Source organism: Zosterops lateralis, assembly GCF_965231275.1.
Source record: "Zosterops lateralis genome assembly, chromosome: 11".
Lineage (NCBI taxonomy): Eukaryota > Metazoa > Chordata > Aves > Passeriformes > Zosteropidae > Zosterops > Zosterops lateralis.
The window spans coordinates 12032796-12055930 of record NC_139771.1 but is presented as its reverse complement, the minus strand read 5'-3'; the positions used below and the strand labels follow the sequence as shown (position 1 = coordinate 12055930).

Genomic DNA, 23135 nt, shown 5'->3' with positions numbered 1-23135 from the left:
CTTACTGATGGATTCACAGGACAAAGACCAAATTTGCCTATCTGTCCAGTTCCCCTAATCCAGGATGGTCTGATCTTTTAGTGAAAACCATTATATGAACCCTCTCTCTTTCCCAGTCCCCTGTGGACCACACAGAGGTGGAGTGGCTTCTCAGAGTCCTGAGCACCTGGTTGTGTCCAGGACACACACATCTCCTTCCCATGTGGTCAGCTAAACTAAGACCAAGGCAGGGAACTGGGTGGAACAGTTCTGCAGAGGCTGCTGAGCTCAGAGATCTCAAAGAATGGTTAAAAGTTTCTGTGAAACTGTTTAAATTGGCGTAAACTAGAGGAATCGAGGGTAAAGCAGTCTATTTAGTCACTGGCTTTTAGAAGCTTTGTTCTCACACTTAGCATTCTTCTCTGTGGTTTCTCTAATATACTTGCTTAGTTAAAACAGTGTCTCTTTTCATATGGATTTCCAGAGGATACCCACCAGATAGAGCCAGGTTTGAGAGCATAGATGCTAGAGGTACTTCACTCCATAAAATAGACATCTGAAAGGTAATTAATACTGCACTGCTTTCTGCAAGATCTGCTCTGGTCCTGCCAGTGACCTTCTTATACTGTTGCATATAGGTAAAGCCTTATAAAATAAGGGCCTTGTTACCCTTGGATAATCATGGCTCAGGCCTGCTAATTAGGCTAAGTAGAAGGGAACTGTGGAAGAGGGACTCAGCTGGAAGAACAGAGGCAGAGACATACAAGAGAGGTGAGAGATGTGAGATGTGCTCTGTGACCGCTGCATGTCCACACCATGGTGCATGGTGGTTGGTTGACTTGGGCTTGTTCTGCCTTAAAACTGTGTAAACTGATAACTGGCTAACTGCTTAAAAAGGCCTGTTTTTTGCAATAAAGCCACTCTCCTTTGCACTGCCTGGGGACTCTGTGTCACTGTCCTTCATATGTTATAAAGGCTGGGCAAGAGGCCTCAGGTCTGTGCCAGTGATCCCAGCTGTGAACAGCTATGGGTCTCCTTACAGGAGACGGAGAGGAGGAATGAATGAGGTGAAGAACAAGAGTTTTTACTGGGTCTGTCTGAAAAAAATCAGCAGATAATGGCCAAAATGTTTCTTTATCCTCTCTGGCACTATATATCTTCTTGATAGCAATAGTCTTGCGCTGTACTATGTGTGAAGAAAATCCTGTGCACTACTAGAAACCTATTTTCTACATTGTATGACAAGTTTAAACAGATGGATTCATATTTTGGGGTCTCTAGTCAACTATCCATCCTCCCCATGTCATAATTTGCATTCTGAGAGCACTGAGATCTTTAGGCAAAGAGCAGCTGTCGGGGGCTCTTCTCTCAGCAAACAGCTACTTGCTTTCACCAGACTGGTTTTTTTCTTGTTTCTTTGCTTGACAGCTTAGAAAAAGGTTTGGTTTCCTGTGGCTTTATTGTTTTGCAAATATTTTCATTTCTGGCCTTGCCTCTCTTGAGAGGAGTTGCATTGGCATTTTCCATATCCCATTAGAACACTGAACATCATTTGCGAGTAGAGACATTAATAGCTTGGAAGTCCCATAGGAATTGTGGCATCCTTTTAAGAAAAAACAGTATTCCATTCCAGCTGAGGTACAAGAGTTTGTTTGTATGATTAATTCATGACACATTTCTGTCTGGAATAAGCTCACTGCTGAGACTGGACTTGCTTGTCCTTATTTCTCCCAAGGCAAGTCTTGTTAAGTGTTAAAGATCTGATTTGGGTGACATAACACTACTGAAGTCTTATGGGAGCTGCACTTAAATGTTCTTCTAGGATTCAACCTCCAGTAAGGAATTAGCCTTCCTTAGCTTTGTAAAAATCAAAGACATTTTGACCAGCAGATATATTGTGCCAGTAGAAGTAGGTTTAGGTGAGCTACATTTTGCACAGAGGTAGCACTTTTATTTCATAATTAAACCAGTTTAGCAGTTTTATTTCACATATGCATAAAAGTAGAAAATGGAATTTCTCTCTCTTCTGGATGTCTCATTCTCCTTGAAATATTGGTGGTTAAAATCCTTGGGCACAGGTAATTGCATAAGGTAATCACCATTTCTTGCCTAATTTTTAATATTTGATTGAATGTTTAGTCTCGTATATAAGTACCAGTCAGAAAGTGGTTCCTTAACATATAGACTGCCATACTGTCAAGAAAAAGATGTTAGTACCTGTAATTTCTCCTCATTAGTCTACTATATGTATTTATTTTCAAAAATCTAGATTGGGATAATTTTTTTTAAAAGAACTGGTATCTCACCTTACATGCTAGGAATTATTTTTTCATAAATGCATAATTCAGCTATAAATAAGTAAATAAATAAATAACCCAACAAAACCAACTCCCTAAACTTTTTCTGTGTTATAAATGCATGACTATGTTTTAAATGACTGTGTTTGGGTTTATAGTTCCCTAAGGAAAAGTAGATCCAAAATTAAGAGACAGATTGGTGGTAGCTATATATATGGGTTGACAATTTCATATGATTTAGGAAGGAATTCTATTTCTTTAAAAAGGGAGATGATATCTCTTTGATAAAAATACAGAGTGGGGAATGCAACTCTTTGGTCATAGCCCCAGCACAATTGTTCACTATAAGGCTCAGCAAGTAACTTGGGCCTCATGCTGTTCAGGATTGATTTCAGTAGGAACTCAGTTTTATGTACTGTTTTCTTTCCAGAAAAACGGGATATTGGTATTCAAGCACTATGTGCAATGGGAGGAATATTAATAAACTTGTATCTGGAAAATTCCCTGAAAATTCCTGGAGATGGATATCTATACATGCAATTTTAATAATTACAAACAAAAGATAAGAGTTTGGCCAGCTCAACTGTTGATGCATGCATTTATTAAAGATCAGATTATAAATGGATCTAAATATTAGTGAACTCCGAGAGTTAAAATCTGTAGCAAGAGACATTCCACCTTTTCACTGTGTTATTTGTTCCTTTTATTTCAGTTCACAAGGTTGGTAATTCTAAAGCCTATGAAGCAAATTCCTTCTATACAGATAGACATTTGACTTCTGCCTTTTGCAGAAAGGCAATTTTTTTTTTTCATTTTCCAGAGCTACTGCGTGAATTTTCAGTTTTCCATTACATTCATGTAAAAGATAGGAAGAGAGAATAATGAAAAAGAAATATTTGTTTTTAAGTAAGATGCAAGTTTTGAAAAGAGATTCCCATGATTTTCACTGTAAAGCTCTTTCTCATCTAATGAAATCTCTATTTGGTAGCAAGCTCTGTTCTTTTTTTGCTGTAATGAACTGCTCTGAAATCTCCCAGTTGTTTTCCTAAACATCCATGTGCAGCTGTCATAAAAGTAGCATAGGCACAACTGCAGAAAGCAAATCTGATGATGATTGAGTCTGCTTAGGGACACCCTAGAAATCTTTCCATTGAATTGAGTGGAAGTTCAAGGTGTGCAGCACCTTTATAATTTAACCCTTTGTGGAAATACATCCTAGGCCACGAGTTTCTCTTATAATCAGGAGCTGGCACTGAATGCTGAGTAGGATGTTCATGCTTATCTGCATATCTGCTATCGAGTGCATATTTGTCATTCTCATTCTCAAAAGTCAATCAGCTGTGCCTCAAAAAGATGGTCACTACCCTGTCCTCTCCTGACCTTCCTAAGAGCAAGGAAGTCTGGAAAATGCTGTAAGTGTGCAAACCTGAAAGGCAACCACTGTTAGATGTCTGGTTTTGCTGTACACAAGCTGGCACAGACTCACATTGTTTTATCACCAATCAAGAGATCATCTTCATTTCGGAGACAGTGTCTCAGATTTTTGATTTCTTGCCATAGGTTTTGCTTCCATTCCTGATCCATCTAATTCTGTTTTCTTAACCTGATCTTCCAGCCAGTATTAGTCAGAAGAGATGTGGACACAACAAAGGTTCCCCCTTGCAAACTCATAGCCTAAGGTCAAGGAATATGAATCATACATGGAGGGCAGTGCCAATGCATGGCCTCCTACAAAAGAAGATTCTCATGTAGAGCAAGAATTTGATATTCCAAATCATCCTTAAGCTCTGTTCATCATGTTGCACACAATCAGGTTAATGAGGTCAGAAATATCTGTGTGTTTATACTGGGTCCATCAGAAGGAAGCTGCAATAAAAACTCTCATCACTCCTAAATCCTCTTCATTAAGAGATTTTCATGTGAGTTGATTTTGTTCTTAAAGGAACAGTAAATAATTGTCTCAGAATTTTTCCTACCCAGTGGCATATATCCTCCGTTTTATTTGATGGACTTCTGTCTTGTGGTACAGAAGTCTTAACTAAGAAGTAGTATTTTTTCTGATTTACTGTTTGGAACACAGAGAAAAATCTAACTCTTCTCCCAGCCATTATAAGATCTATTCTGACAACTCATGGAATAGTGTTTTTCTGTCAAGATCTGCTGCTTTTCTGTCCTTCCAGAGAGCAAAGCTTAGAAACCAGTATGGAATATGGTAGCTTGTTAAAGAAGAAATTGTGCTTTTGATTTTTTAATTTTTTTTGTTCTGGTTAAACTCAGCTACTACCAATACAGTGGCATCCTGAATTCATTCTGTATTCTCCAAATCAAAGGATTGATGCATCTTCAGTTTGCATTTGCTTTGAGGTTATTCCAGTAATCCAGTTGGTGTGGCATTTTAATATTAATATTTAGGCATGGCTGCCAATATGATTATGGCATAATGAAGTCAGACAAATCTAAGAGCCATGCATACTTTTTCTCTTCCTCAAACAAATTGTATTCTGTAGGTTCAGGTTATCTGCAGACGTAAATCCATGTAGAAAGGCAAGGGTTGTAGGGAGAAGCAGTACCCTCTATAAGACAGGTAATGTAGTTGGAACACAAACTCTAGATTATTTGACAGAAAACCCTTCAGCTTCCAGTCTGTGTACAGGGAATGGGAAAAACTCCTTCCATTCTACACAACAGCACCTTACACAGGGATATGAGAACATTTCCATTCTCTCATGAACTGCAGTGTCCTTTTTCATTATGAGGATCATGCTTGCTCTGAAATGGCAAAAGCACATTGAAATGCCAAAGGAGTTTTGTGATGCAACAGCCTGACAGGGAACTGGATTGAGAACAGGAAGACTCATTTCACTGTTTGCTGGATAGTTAGGGAAAGTTAAAACAACTAATCACCATCAGTGTCAACTCATGTCAACCAAGCTGTGTCCTCATGGGAGAGCATCTATTTCTTGTAAGTGGAGCCATTTATATCTCTAGGTCTTGGCTGAAATCTTACACATGAACAGACTTAGCTAAATGTATAATCTCACCATGACAGTGATGTGTGGACAACTGCAGAGCAAATATTTAAGTGTTCTTTTGCCTGGAGTTTGAAAATTACAACAATAAATTACTAAGTTTCATAGGATTTTATGCAACAAATTTTTTTCACACTTGAAACCTGGAAAAAAACCCAAACAATGCCTGCAACTCCACTAAGGTTTTATAAAAAAGGATGAGAAGAAAAAAATAATTTGATATCTGCTGCCTTGTATGTTCAGAAAATCAGAAAATGCAGAAGCAGTGCTAAAGAAAACCCACTGCTGTGTCTTTCTGGCTGATTTATAATGTTCCAAACATTTCTGAAATGGTTCATTACAAACCAGGTCAGAGTAGGACACTTGGTGCCCTCCTCGAGTTCTTTTGCCAGGGATGGGATTGCTGGATGAGTCTCAGTCAGTTCAAATTCCCTTCAGAGACAAATCCTTGAGCCCCTTAATGCTTCCTCCAGGGAAGCACGGCCTGGCAGTGCTATCAGCTTGTTTACACTGCTGGTGTTAACTGCTTCCTCTCAACTTGTCTCTGCATTCTATCTGCTCTGCAGCTCAAGTTAAACGAGATGCTGAACAGACAGCCCTAGTCATAACAATCAGGCACTTACCTACACTAGTGACTAATCCCTCCTGGAATCCTTCCCAGATGGAAGTTGGAATAACCCAGCTGGAAGTTGGAATAACCTGAGCATCATGCAACTTTTAGAGACCAGTCCTGATGACTGTTGGATTATTCACTGAAGTGCAAGGCCCTGTCTTTGAATCTTAGCTATTGGGAATTCAACCTTGTGATGTGCTGAGCAGGTTTCTTTCCAGTGACCCCACTCCCATAAGAGATGAGAACTCAAAGAAGTCATCGAAGCCTCAGTGGTGACCTCTTGAATTATTGATGTTGCCATTTAATGAGGGGTGTGGGGGTGTGTGCACAGAGAACACTTCTTTGTTTATCAAAAGGTTTGGTTTGAATACAGTAAAAGAGAAGCTCGAGAAAAGGCAGCAAAAAATGTAGGTCCTTGGAACAGGATCACATACATCCCACACAGAGCCCTGTTTGGTGCTTGGATGCAAGTGGCCCCTTGTGCCACAGCTATTGCTCAGGAAGTCCCCATGGATGAAGAAAGGCGGCAGAGGCTTCAGCATCAGTGCAGAGGAAAAGACCTTCCACAGGGTTGACTGTGGCTTCTCTCTGAACAACCTGGTGACTTTCAAAGCAGACAGAACTGCACCCTTCACAACCTGTCATGGTCTGGTATTCACTGAGTAGAGTGTGTTTAGAAGAGTGATTAAATGTCTTTTAGCTACAAAGAGGGTCACTCATCTTTGACAAAAGGCGCTGCTGGGGACTTCTGTCCCTAAAGAGGTCACCACAGGATACAAAACGGAGAATGAACAGGTCTTCTGTGCAAGGCACACTTAACATGTTGCCATAGAAACCAGTTACTTAATTCAGGCATACACAATTCTTCCAGCCCCCAGTGAATTCCAGTAATGGGTTTATTATATCACACTTCATTGGTGTCATCTGTCACACAGACACTCACATAAATGAACCAGCTTTTGATTCAGAACTCCCTTCCTCTAGCTAGACTGAGTAGGGGAAGGGTCTCCTTCTGGGCCTGGTGGTTATGAGCAGGTCAGTGCTCCACCCCACTTTGCATGCTAATGTCTTCCTTTCATGCAAACATCATATTCAATGGAGGAGAACATTTGTTTTCATTTCCTGATAGTCCAGTTTATTAAAAACGTGCTTTTAATCTCTCAGATCCTTGAGTGCACGTGTTGTCAGGATGCAGGTTCAAACATTTCGGTCCCTTTTCTCCCCACATGATGTTTGAACTGCAACTCACATTGATGTCTGATGCAATGCTGTGGTAATTTCTCCTTCTGTTTGGGCCAGAGTTTTGATTTATGTTAGCTGACCTGAAGGCTCGTTTTAGGCTCCATGACTATACAGTACAGTGTTTTTAAGTTAGAAGAACAGATGGATGGACAAGTGGGTAAAAAAGGTCTCAAATGATTCATAAGATGCCATGCCAGTATTCCCTCTAGATGCACTTACAGATGATAAACAGTCCTTAAAAATATGGTGTTGGTTTCAGTTTATGAAGTGATGATGAGGATCCTAGGATTTCAGATAGATTCTATCTACTCAAGTACTCTGGATCTGAATGGGAGGGAGTAAGGGATTTAACAAATGCTTGAGTAAAAGAAAATGGAAAAAATATATTAGAGAGTAATCTCCTAGTATTTCTATATGAGGTCTTCCCCAATGCCTTCTGTCTCAGGTGTGTCTTATCTGAGATGGAATGGAGATATATGACCCTGTCAGAGGTGGAAAATAAGGGGCAATCTACCAGAGACAAGGGATATGCCTTAACATTATGTTCTGCTGTGACATTGTCATGTCACTCATCCAAATTTCTTTTGCTCCATTATAGTCTCCTAAAATTTTCTCTTCTGACAATTTTTTTATCTTGCTTTTAGGAAGAAACTCTTTCAGTGGTCTTGGTGGCCAGAATGTGCTGACAGATGTATCTCAGTTTACAGATGTGTGTAGGTTACTGCAGCTCTACCACCTTCTCCTTTCACCTTTCAAACCTACATTCTCAGTTCTGGAAGCCAGTTGATCTGAAATCTTTCATGATGTGCCCCAGCATGGGTTTTAAAGCTAAGTGTTCTAGTGTTTTCACTAGGCCATCTCTCTCTCTTTTTTTTTTTTTTTTTTTTTTTTTTTTAATTCCTTTTGTGCCCTGTTAAAAAAAAGGAATTTGTGTCCATTCTCAGAATGAATAGGACCCAAGAATATCCTGAGTCTCATGTGGTGAAAAAGACTTCAAACCTCTCAGTAAAGAAAACTGGCATTTATGTCAGAGCATTAATTAGCACTTAAGTTGGAACAGTTTTGATCATTTCAGACGTGCTGTCAGCTTGTGATGTGAGGCCCTCAGCAATTCAAGGCTTAGCCAGAATCAGTAACTGGGTAGGTGAGAGTGGAGGTGTAAAAGACGCAGAGAACACTGAAAAAATACTGGTGGGGATTCAGTCAGCTGCCTTCAAAGTCACTTGAGTCAGTGTTTGAGGGGATGCCCTGGTGACAGTTGTGATATTTTCAAAACAAGGTGTAAAATTACAGTTCTGAGATGTGTGGGCAAAGCTCCCGTGAGACCTGTAGTAACAGTAGCAGTGTCACTGAGTCGAATCTGATCAGGTATCACTTTAAATAGGTACACTCTGCCTTCCTTTATTTCAATTCACAAAAGAATCTGCTATGTCATACTGCTGACCTGAAAAGCTTGGTGCTTCTGCACCCTTGCCATGGGGACATTTCATGGGTTGATTAAGAGGTTTCTGTAAAGTCTGTCCAGAGCTTGACAGTCCATTTGGGTTAATGTGCTGTGAAACAGTATTTGTCTTGTCCTCTGTTAAGTTGCCACACAGATTCCTGGGTGCTGCTTTAAAGTTTCAGCACTTCTCTCATGAAGGAAGTGACCTCTGCACCTATTAAATTCATGTTCATTAAAGTATTTGGGATCTGCAAGGGTAACCAGAAAATACAGGACTGTTCTTATTATTACTATAGTTTTCTGACATCTGTTTCCATGCCACAGATTGATTAAGCACACACATACTCATTTCAGTGTAGCTGCTGCCCAAATTGACAGGATCACTCTGATGCTTGTAATCACAAAAGCTTGTATTGGATGAATGTTTTATTATTTGATTTTCTGCTGTCCACTTCTCAGATTTGTTGTAGCAGCAGCACATGGTCTTAATGATATTCCTCAAGGTTAAGGAAGCACAAAAGCCAACATAGTGCAGGGGATACTGTACTAGAGAGGAAAGGGTTATTTTGTATTTAAGGCCGAGGCATTTCCCTCAGACCCTCTATTCTGTCCCTCACTCAACTGGAATTGTCCTCTCTTACCACAAAACATTTCACCTTCCTGTGCTGCTCTTTTCCCATCTGTGAAATGGCAGCAGAACCCTTGTATGTGTGCTGAAGATCATTAACTGGGTCTTGCAAAGTACTTCCAGATTTTTGATTGGAAGGCACACAAGAATGGAGGAGTATATTTATTACTTGCGGAGATTCTTGACGTGGCAATTTGTAACCTCCCTACAGAAGACATTTGGATGTATTTGACTTGCATTTGACTTTGACATGAAATGAATGATGATAACTGACCAGCAGAACTACTACTCCAGAAATAAGACAGTTTAGTAGTCAGATGATCTGTTCCAGGTTTCTAATATGCAGAGATGTTTCTTGGCCTGTTACATGCAGATGAATTCAATCTCTCCCTGCTGCTGTGCCCCTGCCCCAGGTATAGTACCTTAGTTTCTTCTCATGCGCATTTTCAAGTGCACTGCTGAAACACTGGGTTTTCTGAAGCCTATCTGGACCATTTGCCTTGCACCTAAGCTTAATTTGTAGATAAGTGTTACTGCTAAATCTGCTGACCACTTCCAGATTGAAACCAAAAGGATTGGGACTTCTCTGAGGAAGAGAGAAGGAAGTGAAAGGACATGAAAAGATTCAAGCCTCTGCTCTAATTATAGGAATATCTTATAATGTTGCTTTGTGACTTTGTCTTCTCTGTAAAATGGTGCCAATGATGTTTATGGTCATTCCCATCTGAACTGTTTCAAGACTGATGAATGAAAAGAGTTTAATCAGTAGTTAATGTTCTTGTCAGAGGAATTTATCAGAACAATTGTACATTTATTCAAAAACCACTATTTTTTGTATGTTTAAAAACAAATCAGAATAGTCATACCAAGGGAGGGGGTTTTCCCACCATTGACTACTGAATCCTGGCTGCTCACTCTCACTTCTGCTTTCAAGCAATTTCATTTCTGAAGCCTATGGTTTGATACAATCAACCATAGTCACCACCAGCAAAAAAGTGAAAGCAAGAAAACATTGAACTTGGAGGAATGATGTATTTAAAAGTCAGCCAATCATCTAAGACTTTTTATATGCAGAAGAAAGTTCATGCAGTTCATGTCATCCTAAAGTGAAAATGGTTTGGATAAATCTGACTCTACAGATGTGTGTTCCCCTACATCTACTTTGCTAGAATTCTAGTTCAGTTTTGGGCATCTGCAGTGTAAAATTAGGCAATGTTCATATTATCCTGTGAGCTCTCATAAAAGAAATTTGCTAAAGCATTTCTACCATTGATGTATAATTTCTCTTCTTCTTCCCCTTTATTTGCTTAACACAAAACCTCCAGGGATGACATACCTTTCTTAATTTATATGTGCAGTATCTTTTTGAGATACACTCTCTGGTTTTCTGGCAGTCTTGAGCTGTTTCACATTAAACTTAGCCAAAACCTCAGTTAGTGCTTACCTCTCCTCTGGTGCAGGGCACTGCATCTGAATACCTGGAAGTGCACATGGAGCCTTCCTCAATGAGATCATCCTGGAGCCCGAAAGTAGCTGTACAGTTGACAGAGAAATACTTGTAGGGCCTCCAAGTCTGCCCATAATCCTGGGATCTTTCCAACACCATCGCAGCCGGGCGAGGTGACTTGAACACAGCAATGACGTGGGTCAGGTAGAATTCTGTTTCAAAGTCCAGTCTGATTTCTTCTCTGTGCACCCCTTGGGCAGACTGCCACCAGGAGATGGGGTTTGCAAAGAAATCATCTGTCATGTCAGCGGGGAGGTGGGAGTTATCAGGCTGGTTGGTGTTGCATTTGGAGCAGCGGGGCTGCCCACAGCCAGGAGAGAGGTGGTGGAGGAGGTTCTGCTCTGGGTAGAAGCAGAAGAGCTCTGTGCTGTTCTGGCCACACGTGGTGGTGGTCACTGGTGTCCTTCCTGCGGCGAGGTTCCCCACGGGAGGGTTGCAGGCGTGGCCATTGCAGCGGAAGGCTCGTGCCCTTGTGGGATCTGAAGGAAGGGAAAAGAAACACAATAAGTAGAATTTCTCAAGTGGTTCTCATGGTGTAACCCAGGTGACAACAGAAATGTCTGGAGTCCTCATCTGGGGACTGGCATTTAAGAAGACACCTTCGAAGGAGAGCTGCTTCATCTTTTCACACAAAGTTTTGGGATAGTGATAAATCTAGTCCTAGTCTTTGGTGCCTGACTCAGAAAGTGATATTTAGAAAAACTAATGCTTATGGTGCTTAACTTTGATTTCCATTGAAAATGCAATTGTGCCAATGCAATGAATTTTATAGTTAGCCAGAGAAATCTTGTGTTTATTACTTCTATTCCAGTAAAATTCCATATTGAAGGAATGAATCTATTCAATGCCTTTATTTTCATGGTAATCAGAGAGCAAAGTCAAATTGGACTGGACACTGTGGATACATTAAGAAAAGAGACGATTCCTGCCTAACAGGTTATGGACACTAATTACATATATGAACACATTAAAAACCTCATATTTCTATAGCTGAGTATTGAGTTTCTACAGCTTCTAATAAGACCACATGAAGTTATTAATTTGTAGCAAAGCTGAAAATCAAGGCTTTCTTTTATTTAAATACCTTGATTGGAGGTAGGTGATTATATTCTATTTGCCAAGTTTGCAAATACTGACAAATTTTTGGTGTCTTCAATGTATATATTTACTTATTTCTAAATTAAGAAAAGGTAGGCATAACTACAAAGTCTTAATGTTGTTTGAAAATCAGTAGTGTCTTGTGAACTGAAATTAAAGGTCATTCCAAAACCTTATTACTGTGCTGGAGAAAACTGCATTTCTAATGACATACAATGTTCTCTTTGCAACTTAACACTCTAGAAGGAGTTAAAGACTGATCTTGCAAAGTCATAAATCTAATCCAAGAGGTCACAAGTCAGATGACTGGATTTAGGTCCTAACAGGAAATGACCCTTCCAATGAAATATAGGATGACCATAAACCCCGTGTAATCTAGGAGCAGTTCAAAGGTCATCTATAAGTTCAACATTCGAGGTCAAATTTTGAAATCCCTACTCCATTTATATTCAGCCTTTCCTTAGGTAAAATTAGTTTAAAAATCAAGTTAGGTCAAAGAAAGGGATCTCCAAATCAGCCTTATGAAAGTACTCAGATTGTAAATGTTGTTGAATGAAATGGACATTCCTCTTTCCTAAAGGAGAATTTAAAGTGAAAAAATGCATCCAGCTTGCACAGTTTTGCTTCTGAGTTGATTCTGTCCTTAGATCCTCAGTGATATCTCTGCACAGTCCAGGAAAGAAAGGTCAGACACGAACATTGCTTTGGAAAACACCTCATGCATTTTGCATTCCAGGGTTAGGATGCAAAATAGTTATTGTATGTCCACTGAATCCCATTGACCAATGGTTTGGGTCACTTTAGCTTACATACAGTGCAAGGCAGTCTAAAACTTCAGACAGCAAGGAAGGAGATCATCCACAAATGCTCTTGTCTGTTCTTAGAAACAGGTGGAAGCCACCTTCAAGGTGGCTTGAGATGTGTTGGCTGGCAATGATTTAGCACCACAGTGAAGTCAGTCCCAGGAGCCCCCAGAGCTCAGTGGGCAGCAGTGCCTGGGTTACACCTAACAGTCCTCAGATCAAAGGAATGGAAGTGCCCCTCCCCTGTCTCATCACCACTCTCTGTGCTGGCACAGACATGAGGAGCTGCAGACCCATTGGAGAGGAATGAAGATGGGGATTTTTGGCTCTGTTGGTTCTGTTTTTTGCTCCCCACCTTCAGCTGAGCAGGTGATTCTCAGCACTACCAGAAGTAAGCAAAGATATAATGAGCTACAAGTGCACACCTCAAGAATGTCTTTGCAAGTGGCATTTAGGTCCATGTCCAAACTGCTTGGTAAAAACTGCTGGAAATAAGGAAGGGAATTTCTGTGTTTAAAGTAGATTCAGTATTAATTGATTTTGCTCAGTGCTGCACAAAGGTGTCATCTTTGCCTCCAGAGAATTTTAGTGGAACTGCTCTTATGACTGAGCTTTGAACAAGCATTCGTTCTGACTAAGAGTCAGATTACTTAGTTTTGATTAAGAATGGATCCATGCTACAAATGCTATTGGATTATGCATGATTATGTATAAATATACCAGGTAATTAAAAGAAAGTCCATCTCTATTGATGGATTACACCACTAGAGCTTTCATAGAAGAAATGGGATGCTGGAGTTCTAAATTAAGGAAGCTGCATAAGGGGGGAGCTTTGCAGACAAGAACATGAGAAAGTAGAAAAGGAAACATTTTCTAAAAGGAATGGCTGCTTTTTGTATTTCCAATAAATGGGCTATTAGCCTTCTATTGAATTTTAGTTGTTTTTTTCTGAGCCTTGAAAAGAGAGAAAGATGTTTTTTCTCCTGAACAGCAGTCACAAGAAGGTTTATCTGCTCTGCCTGCTAATGCAGCAACATCAATAAACAGTTCCTGTCTGAACTGCTGTGTCATTAGGAAAATGGGAGAAGAATAAAGTGCAAATTAGCAGAAGGGAGTTTGAGAGGAGAGAGATTGGAAAACAAAATCTGCAGTCGATTAAAAGCTTTGTATTTAAAGAAATCAATTGGCAGGACATTGCTTGGCCACAAGGATAGTGCAGCCTGTCCATCACTTACTGGTTCTGGGGAAACAACATGAAATGTTGAGTCTGGACAGCAAGGGGAGACTGATGCAGAAGAGAAACAGCAGCCAGGGGAACACACAACTTACCCCAACTGCCAGGAGGACTCACTGAATAACTCAGAGAATTAAATGGCTTGATTACACATGGGCACTGCATGTTATTATGAGGTTGATTAGCTCTTACTCCATGGAGGGTGGCTTGGCTCCATAAATGGTATGATTAATTTATTTGTTTGTTTTGTGGTCACTCAGAGCTGTGCCACAAAGTGGCAGGTCAGTGGCACATGCCCAGCACGTGTTGTAACAATGGTGTTATCTGATGGTTAGGGAATCATACAGTTCAAGGGAGGTCATACTGTGGATATTCCTGGGACACCATTTCAAATGGAGACCTCTTACTTCACAATCTTGTAATGCACTAAAACATTGTAGACATTGTAGACATTAACTAAAAACAGGTTCAATTATTTTTTTCTTCATTTTTTTCACCCTCCACTCAACAGAAGAAAGGTCATATGGCAACTCATCCAAAGCCTGCTGATATGACTGGAAAGATGCCTAATATTTTCTGAGTGGTTTGAATTGGAATTTTTATTTCTTTTCCATATGCAGATTTATGATTTTGTGTGTTCAAATCTCCTGCAGTGAGTCAGGACAGTAAATGTCACATATCTCAGAAAAAGCAAAACTTTTTGGCATCTTCTCCTGTGTGTTTAATGGAGCAATTTCAACATGTATGTCCAACCTGGATTTCACTTGTTGTATATCTGTTCAACTTTTTTTCTTAATAACCAAGACCTTATAAATGTTATTTTAAATCTAACCACCCTGGGGACTTAAGTTGCTCAAGTTTTTCTTAGTCAGACCTAGAATTTTGCCCTTTAACACTGGTTTCAACAGCTGTTCAACACTTTGGGTTGTCTGGGGCCAACATGCGGTGAGTTTGGCAGGTCTTCATCCCCTTATGAGAAGTCTGGTGTATTTCTGCACTAAAATAGTCCCGATAACTGGAGCTAATGAGCCCACTGTCAAAATATCTCAGAGGTGGAATTCAGAATGTGCTCTGAAACCAAGCTGCCTCCATGACTTGAGGCCAGAAGAGTAAGATCCCAGGCTGGGGCCCTCTTCCATCCTGTCCAGTTGCAGTCTGTCTGTCCACATCCTGCCTGGAGCAGCAGTGGGCTCCAACACCTGCAGCTCCATTGGCAGATTGGCTGAATAACCTCAGACCAGATGAAACCAAGCCCAGCTAATAACCAGGTCCTGCAACTGATTTTAAGCCTGATGAAGTGACCATTTTTGACCACATCACACCTTTTTCAGGGCTCCCACTGGGATGAGAGCTGGCCCAGGTGCTGCTCCCCAGGGCACTGCTCCCATGGGGAGGTCTGGGGCTGAAGCAAGAGCCCAAGTTGTTGTCAGCTCCACTAAGTGTCCCTTATGCAGGAGTTTTCAGATCACTGCAGAGCTGATTTGAGAAGAATAGTGCCCTCCACCTGTGTAAGACAAGGGGAAGGATTGTCCAAGTGTCACATCTTACAGGATAAAGCCAATCTGGGTGCTCCAGCCTAATAAATAAGGTGTTTGATTGGGTTTTTGTTTGGGTGTTTTTTCCCCATTGTGTTTAAAAGTCTCAGGAGTCAATCTTGACAGCCCAGACTTCTCTGCACAGAGGTGGCAGAAGGCAAATATTGGACTCCCCACAAATATTATATACCTTGTACTCCCTAAAGGCTAATGAAGCATGAAAAAAACATACTTCTCTGTACATGTCTCAGCTCTAAATAAAGAATCAAAAATTATCAGGCAACCCTTGTGCTTTCACAGGCTGATAGTTTGTGCAACCTTTTTATTCAAACACCAAATATTTATTTAAAGGGACATCGAATCCTTAGAATCATCACCTTCAATATCCAATTATTTTGCTGCTATTCACTATGTCCTACACTATTATTTTGAGTGAGTTTAGCTCCAAACAGAATACATTCTCTCCCTGCAAATTCACTTTCTAAGCAACCAGCTGGGATCTGTGTTTTCTTGAAGATTAATTTTCTCTTTGTGAATTGGATGCAGAGCAGACTTAGGCTAGTTTGTAACAGACTGCCTTCTGCAAGAGTGTCAGCAACTTCACAAGAGATCTCTGCAACCTTTCTGTGCTGCATGTCGACATATGTATCCTATAGGGAGCCTACATCCCAGCCTGGGGAACTAGAGAATGCCCAGAATAAGACACTGAGAGAATTAAGGCCCATGTGCTCCCTCCCCTCACTCCCTGCCACACTGTGACAGACAGCCTTTCCCCCAAGAGAGTTACTGGGTAATATGACAGGATGGTAAATTTATGAGCTGTTTTCAGTTTATAAGAAAATAAGTCTTGTGGTTATGGAAATCTGCTGTCTGTTATCAGGAGAGTTCTAGCTGGGGAATAATCTGAGTTGATCCACTTGATCTGCCTCTGCCTTCACTGGAACTTGCAGGATAGCTGAGCCCTTCAGTTGCTTTCAAATCATGAGGAGTGTTGTTCCTGTCCTAATACTCTGAGCACACAGGTGAAATTTAAACCATTGAAATGCTTTCCTGTACAGGAGGAGAGATTCCAAAAAAGTATCTCAAAGGAAAAGTCACCAAGGATGAACTGTTTTTTCATCAAGAATTATTTTTCTTTTTTTCTGACCTGATTCTTGTAGTTAATCCTTTTTGAACTTAAAGATGTATTAAACCATAACAGAAAGGACAGAAGTCCAGTGCTTTGCTTCCTTTCCTTTAAGGAATTTGTCTTCATCATAATCCAGGTATTTTTAGAACCCCATGTAAATACCATTACAGCTGTATTGTTCCTATATGTTTATTTGTAAACCCACATGTATACACACAACTAACCACCTTCTCTTTCTGTTTTAATGCATTTTTCTCTAATGCTAATTTAATCCTGTCCTCTGCATGTTAAGTATTCAGCTAAGATTTCCTAAACTGTGTCTCTGATTTTTAATGATGCAATATTAAGTTAATAGAGAATAATTCAGATTCCTACACTGATGCTTTCCAAGGATGTTGTCATTTCACTCTTGTCCTGCCTAGGAAGGCAGTCTTTCATCCTCAAAACAAACATCCAGCATATCTCATTCCATCTACCTTTATTTTTTCTCTATTAATTTTCTTTTGTTTTCAAAAATGACACACTCTTTTTTTTTTTTTTTTTAAGGGTGTGTGAACCTGTACATCCCATGATAAGTCTTTGGGAGGAGACTGAACTATAAAGTTGGGTATTATAGAGAATAAGAAGCATTTGTATATATTGACTAACACAGATTCCTTGTAAAAATCAATCTAAAATAAAGATGTTGACACAATTTATTTTGCACAAACAGACCTGATTTCTATCACCTTTCCCCTTACTAAATTTATGATAAATAGTTTCAGAATGGCAATATTGATTTATTTTGCTTACCTGCTTCCCCATGTCCAGAAATAAAATATTCCAAGAACACAATCAGCATGATGCCTTTATACTGCATGGCTGTCAGTAAAATATTTGTCCTCAGTGAAGCAAAAAAAGACCTGCAGTAATCTACAGGTTTGGTGCTTGCATGGCTTTCCTCTGTTTTCTTTCTTTCTGCTCACCTTCCTCTCAGTGCAGGGTCAAGGCTGCTGTCTCGTTCTTCTTGTTCTCGTTTGGGTCCAGAGGTGGCTTGGTTTTGTTTTTTTTTTTTTTTCAGGGCTCAGACGCCTTCTGGGTGTCACCCATACATTGCTTCCAATAAATAAATAAATAACGAGGGGTTTCTGTGCCTTTACCCCTCTCCACGCAGTGGGCAGGGGACGTTCACATCTCTGGCGCAGCCCCTGGGATGCACCATTGGGGGCTGATGCGAGGCGGGGAGCTCTGCTCGCTCCGCTCCTTGCCGCTTCTTCGGATGTTATTTCGAAACTTTAATTTCTGCTCCTCGCTTTTGCTGGAGCTTCGGCTCGGCGGTGCCCGGGCTCTCCCTGGCAGCCTCCCCTGCCTGCTTGGGGTCCGGGCAGCCCGAGCCCTGCTTTGTTAGGACGTGCCCCCGGTCCCTCCTCTCCCTTTGCTCCCTGCAGCACGGGCTCATAAGAAGAAAAGAGCTGGCTTTGGTCCCCGAGAGATGATGAGAAGCAAGTGCTTCCTTGGATCTTCTCTCTTTTTTTATTTAGTTTTGTTTTGTTTTTTATTTTATTTTATTTCCCTCCTCCTTCCGCTGTCACGGCAGCCGCTTCTCCCCCACCTCCAAGGGATTTGCTTCACACAGCGAGCGCCGGGGGAGTGGAAAACAAACGCAGCGCCAGCTCTGCGGGGCCGGGGCAGGAGCGGCTCCCGGCCCGGGCTGCGCTCCCGGGATGGAGGTGCAGTGCCCAGCGCCCACCCAGAGCGGGGAAAGGGAGAAGGGCTGGAAAATCCTCCCCCCCTCCTGCTCCAGGGGTCCTGCCCTCCCGAGGGCGGGTTAGTTATCTGCAAGTTTTGTCTCTGCACCCTTCAGCCTCTATCTAGCGCATCTCTCCGTCCAAACGGGCACTTCTCCTCAGTTCTCCTCTCTGGTCCTCTCCTGTCTAGCAGCAAATGGGATTATTAAAACATGTGATCTTTTTTCCTGGGTTTTATATGTGCCTTTTTTTTTTCTGCCTTTATTTATTTCTTTTTAAAGTTCGGTTCCGCACCTCCTCTCGGCTGGGCTGGTCCTGGCTGGACTCAGCTGCGGGCGTTGATTTCCAGGCGCATCCTCTCCTCCCGCAGCCGGGCCGGCTGTGCGTGCGTGTTGTCCCTGTGCGTGTCCGTGTGTGCGCGCAGGCGGGGGCGCGCCCGCGTCCGTCTGTCCCTGCAGCACCCTCTGCCAGCCCGGCCCGCACATGACACCTGCCCCTGCGGCCACCCGCTCCCGTGTCACCGCACAGCCCCCGTGTCACCGCACAGCCCCCGTGTCACTGCGCAGCCCCCGTGTCACCGCACAGCCCCCGTGTCACCGCACAGCTCCCGTGTCACTGCACAGCCCCCGTGTCACCGCACAGCTCCCGTGTCACCGCACAGCCCCCGTGTCACCGCACAGCCCCCGTGTCACCGCACAGCTCCCGTGTCACCGCACAGCCCCCGTGTCACTCCACAGCCCCCGTGTCACTGCACAGCCCCCGTGTCACCGCACAGCCCCCGTGTCACCCCACAGCCCCCATGTCACCCCACAGCCGCAGGCAGGAGCCGGGACCAGCCGGGCAGCGAGGGGACCGGTGCCCGCCCAGGGCTGGGGTGTCCCAGGGCTGGCACAGCCCTAAACCGGGTTGGGGAGCTCTGGCACAAAGCCAGACACACAAGAGATACTCCAGCAACCAGGGAGTGAAAGTGTCCAGCCCTAGAAAAACCACCTAATTCAGGGTGTGAATTCCTCACGTTTTCATTCTCTCTTTCTTCAGGTTTCTCACCACTATAAGGCCATTGACTTCTCTTGATGCCATGGGGGAAGCAGGTCTGATGGGAGTGCAAATGCAGGTTATTCTTGTGCCCTTGTGTGTGCGCGATCAGATCTTAAAGGGATTCGAAGAATGTAGGTCGTACAAAGAAGAATAAGAAAATATTTATTTCCCTTTGGGATGGGTATGTTAATGGGAGGCAGGGTTGTCTGGCTAGATTTTGAGGTAGAATTTTCTGACTTTACCCCTTTTTTTTAAAATGTTTTTAATATGAAAACTCAATAGAAAACTTTAAAATATAAAGGATTTTCTGTCTCCTTCTTGTCTTTGCCTTTTGTTTGAAAGCAGCTAAAATACTGTATAATTACAAAACAAAATTCTCCTGCTGTAAATGACATTATCCTTCAGAGGGTCTGAGTCTGCTGTGTGCTCAGCTCCCCTGGGATGCTCTGAGTTCTTTCAACTTGAGCATCTTCACTGGGGATGTGCAGGATGTCCTAGAGCTAAAGCAGATCTGACATTAATGAGAGGCTGTCATTTAATAATTGTGCTTTGTTGTCATTGCTTGTTGATTGCTGCCTTTGTGGGGAAGTGCTGTATTTTTTCATTTGCAGGTTTTAGGCTCATTTCTAATTGAAATGCTTTGCCCAGCTAGTTTCACCAGGCTTAAAACATGGACTTGTAGTTCAATGGACATAATAAAGGTCAAGAAGCTTCTGTGTAATTTAAATAACAAACCAGAATGGAGAGCAAAGTTCACATTGCACTGTTAAGTGGAAAATCAAAGTTAAGTACATTCATTTACCTGTGATTCCTGGATGGCAGTACAAGACTTTCTAGTTGACTGGAGGATATAAAAGTGACATAGGACTGAAAGCCTTCATTATTCCTCCCAATTATGGCCTGTCTTGAGAAATCCACTTCCAATGCTAATGAGCACATTTCCAGCTCAAGGCTATGAAAATCCATTCATGCCTGTGCGCTGAGAGGAGCTAACACCTAAGGGGGAAATTTTGCTGTTATGATGACCACTGCTGTTGTCTAGAAGATGAATTGATGAGATCTGATGAACTGCCCATACCAAGGGGTGTCAAACATAGAGTGCCCATCATAACTGAACGGTGTGTATGAACAGTGATGTGAACAATCCTTAACTTTCATTACTTCCTAAGCTGTAATAACACAAATGTACAATTCTTGATGTCTCAGTCAATAGTCCTGCTCCAGACCATGACTCTCACTCGGACATTAGGGGCATCAGCTTATTTGGAAGGTGACTGAATTTTCTCTAGTGACTTAGCACAGCATCAGTTGACAAAGCACCCAGAGAATAATCGGCCAAACTGTGAATCATTCATCTTGGGGGAGGAGGGAAGAGCCAATGGCATGGCACAGAGTGGGGAGGCGTGTCACCTGTACCACCTGCCCTCTCTGCCTGACAGCCTGGGTTGCAAAAGCCAGAGGACAGTCTGTCCTCTTGGAGATCACCCTGCAGTGGTGGTGCATTTGAATCCTGCAGCATCTTGCTTTCCTGCACTCTTCCTTGTACCTCTCCAGTTTGCCTTGCCTTTCCTCCTCCTATTTCCTCAGCAGCTATGACCAGCCTGAAGGAAATCTGTCGTGGCCTTCCTCTAAACCCTCTGCCTGAAAACAAAGGTCGGAGAAAAGGAATTCCCCATGCACCTGTGAGAACACCCAATCTCACTGCTCGGGAGAAAAAGGTAACATGGGGTTTCACAGGGCCTCATTTCCTTTAAGATAAAGGCAGCTTGGGACAGCAAACCTGACTGTCTCAAATGCTTTGCTGAATGGGAAGCTGACTTTGTATCAGATGTATTTCCTTGGTGTTATAATTCACTCTGTAATGGGACAAAAAACTGGGGGCTCTTCTGTTCGCTTCCTTTCTTCCTCCTCTGGAATAATTGGGTTGATATGAGGGAGATTTTCTGCACAACACCTTCCATGACTTTAAATGGCTAAACAAGAAGCATTAGACTTCAATGCTGTCAATCCAGCATTGTTTCTCAGAGGTGAAATTCAGAATGCTGTTGCAAAACCACTGCAAATGTATGGGAGTGAAAGCTAACCCCTCCAATACAATAAACATCAAAGGTGATGAATCAGCATCATGGTAGCAGCTACACATCTGTATATTTGCATAAAAAATCCAAAGATTACTTATTTTAGCCAGTAGTCTGGGAATGCATTTTAGGTGAGTTTTTAGAGGGAGTTAAGTTAATTATTTGTCTTTAGTTGCGTAACTATTTTTCCGTCTCTTTTTGTTTAAATAATCTTCGTACACACCAAAGTAATCATTGCATTATTTCATGTTCAAGACTAAAAAAATCAGCAGCAGAAAACAATGGTCAGTGGGTGGAGATCCCTAGGAATTTCTGTGGAAGAGGATGAGTTCCTTAGTTTGGAAGTCTGTGCTTCATCACATGTAACATCACTTATACTGAGACATTCTGGTCAGAACACAGAATTTCCCTCCCCAAGAACAACTTGCACACAACTTCCTTGCCTTCGTGGGAGTTCCCCACTGGCATCAGCAGTCAAATTCTTTCAAAGTCACTTCCACAAACAGAGGAGACTCTAGTCAAAGGGTAGAAAGAGGAACAGCTGTGAGATATCCAAAGAGGATTTGATTCAATGTCAGGAGCGTTCATGGCTGAGGCATCCTCTCTATGCCTGGGACTGCTCAGACCCATAGAAATGTGGTTGCTAAGTGTGCAGAAGGGCTGTGGTGATGGCTGTGAAGAGAAAGAAGTGGGGAGTGGGTTACACTGCATGTCAGAATTTTGCCAATCATCTCTGTTTTATTCCTTACCTTTCCTAAATCACTTTTCCCTGGAAGTGTGATATAGCAGGAAGGAGTCCATGTTTCAGGAGAGGAGATGATGTCTCTCAAGAGGATGTCAAACCTTGCTCTCTCACCTGTGGAGGGGAAGGCAGTGACAAGGTCTTCACTCGCTACATAGAAACAGGAATAGATCCTTGCCTCCTTTAAGGTGTGGAGCAGTAAACTAATTTACTGCCCCCAGCTGACTGTAACATCCACCTCTCACCTCTCCACTTTACCTACTGCATGTGATAAGAGGTCATGCTAGTTGGGTGTTTCATTAGACTATTAGAGATTTTAAGAATTCCTTTATGATTTACTTTATGATTAGTCCTTCACCTTAAACTCTTAAGAGAATTAGAGGCTCAACTGGTATTTGTTTCATATCTGAAAGGTCAAATCTCTTTCAAGAGATGCTGCGAAAAGCATGTAGACAAAGATTGTCTGTCTATAAGTTTTTTTAAGTCTTGAGACAAGCTTCCAGATGTTGTTGACAGTGTGTAATGCTGAGCATATTATGAGACTTGTCTTTATGTCTGGCTTCATGTTCACTTTCTAATTGAAATATTCAGAGGAAGCTTTGACAGAAGTGAAGTTAATAATGCTCTGCTGATTTCCTCTGGATTTGTCCCTCTTTTCATATGCTTTTTCATTCCAGTTTTAGTTCTTGTTACAATAATAAACCTTTCCACTGCCAATGTTTTATTTTCTTGAGTCTCCTTTTGTGGTTATAATAGAAATCCTGTAAGTGAGATTTATAGAGAACTGTGTGTTTTGGGACTTGCTGAAGAAGTATCTAATTCTTCCCATCATACCAACTTCAATCTTTTTGGATAAATTGAGCCATATCTCAGAACTGATTCTGATTATAAGTTTCCTGAATTCTCTTCCTTCAGCATTCTTTGCCTGAGGCCTGAAACAGCCACATCCTCTCTCTTTCCCTCCTTCCACAGCTCAGGAAACCCTAGCTTTCTGTTTCTCAGCATCTGTATC

The 23135-nt window shown here is 41.8% G+C and overlaps 2 protein-coding genes across 2 annotated transcripts in view; one reads left to right on the top strand and one right to left on the bottom strand.

Annotated features, from left to right (window-relative positions):
• LOC310913785 (netrin-4-like) overlaps positions 1–18909 on the bottom strand; it is a 47285-nt gene extending 28376 nt beyond the window's left edge. The window contains exons 1-2 of the mRNA XM_083869479.1: positions 17331–18909; positions 10677–11218 (exon numbers count right to left, since the gene is read on the bottom strand). Of these exons, the coding sequence (XP_083725605.1) occupies positions 10677–11218; positions 17331–17397 (609 nt within the window). The 5' untranslated portion in view covers positions 17398–18909. The remainder of the gene's footprint in view (positions 1–10676; positions 11219–17330) is intronic.
• Positions 18910–20730: 1821 nt separating this feature from the next.
• The window catches only part of UROC1 (urocanate hydratase 1), a 37904-nt gene continuing 35499 nt past the window's right edge, over positions 20731–23135 (top strand). The window contains exon 1 of the mRNA XM_083869393.1: positions 20731–21021. Within this exon, the coding sequence (XP_083725519.1) occupies positions 20896–21021 (126 nt within the window). The 5' untranslated portion in view covers positions 20731–20895. The remainder of the gene's footprint in view (positions 21022–23135) is intronic.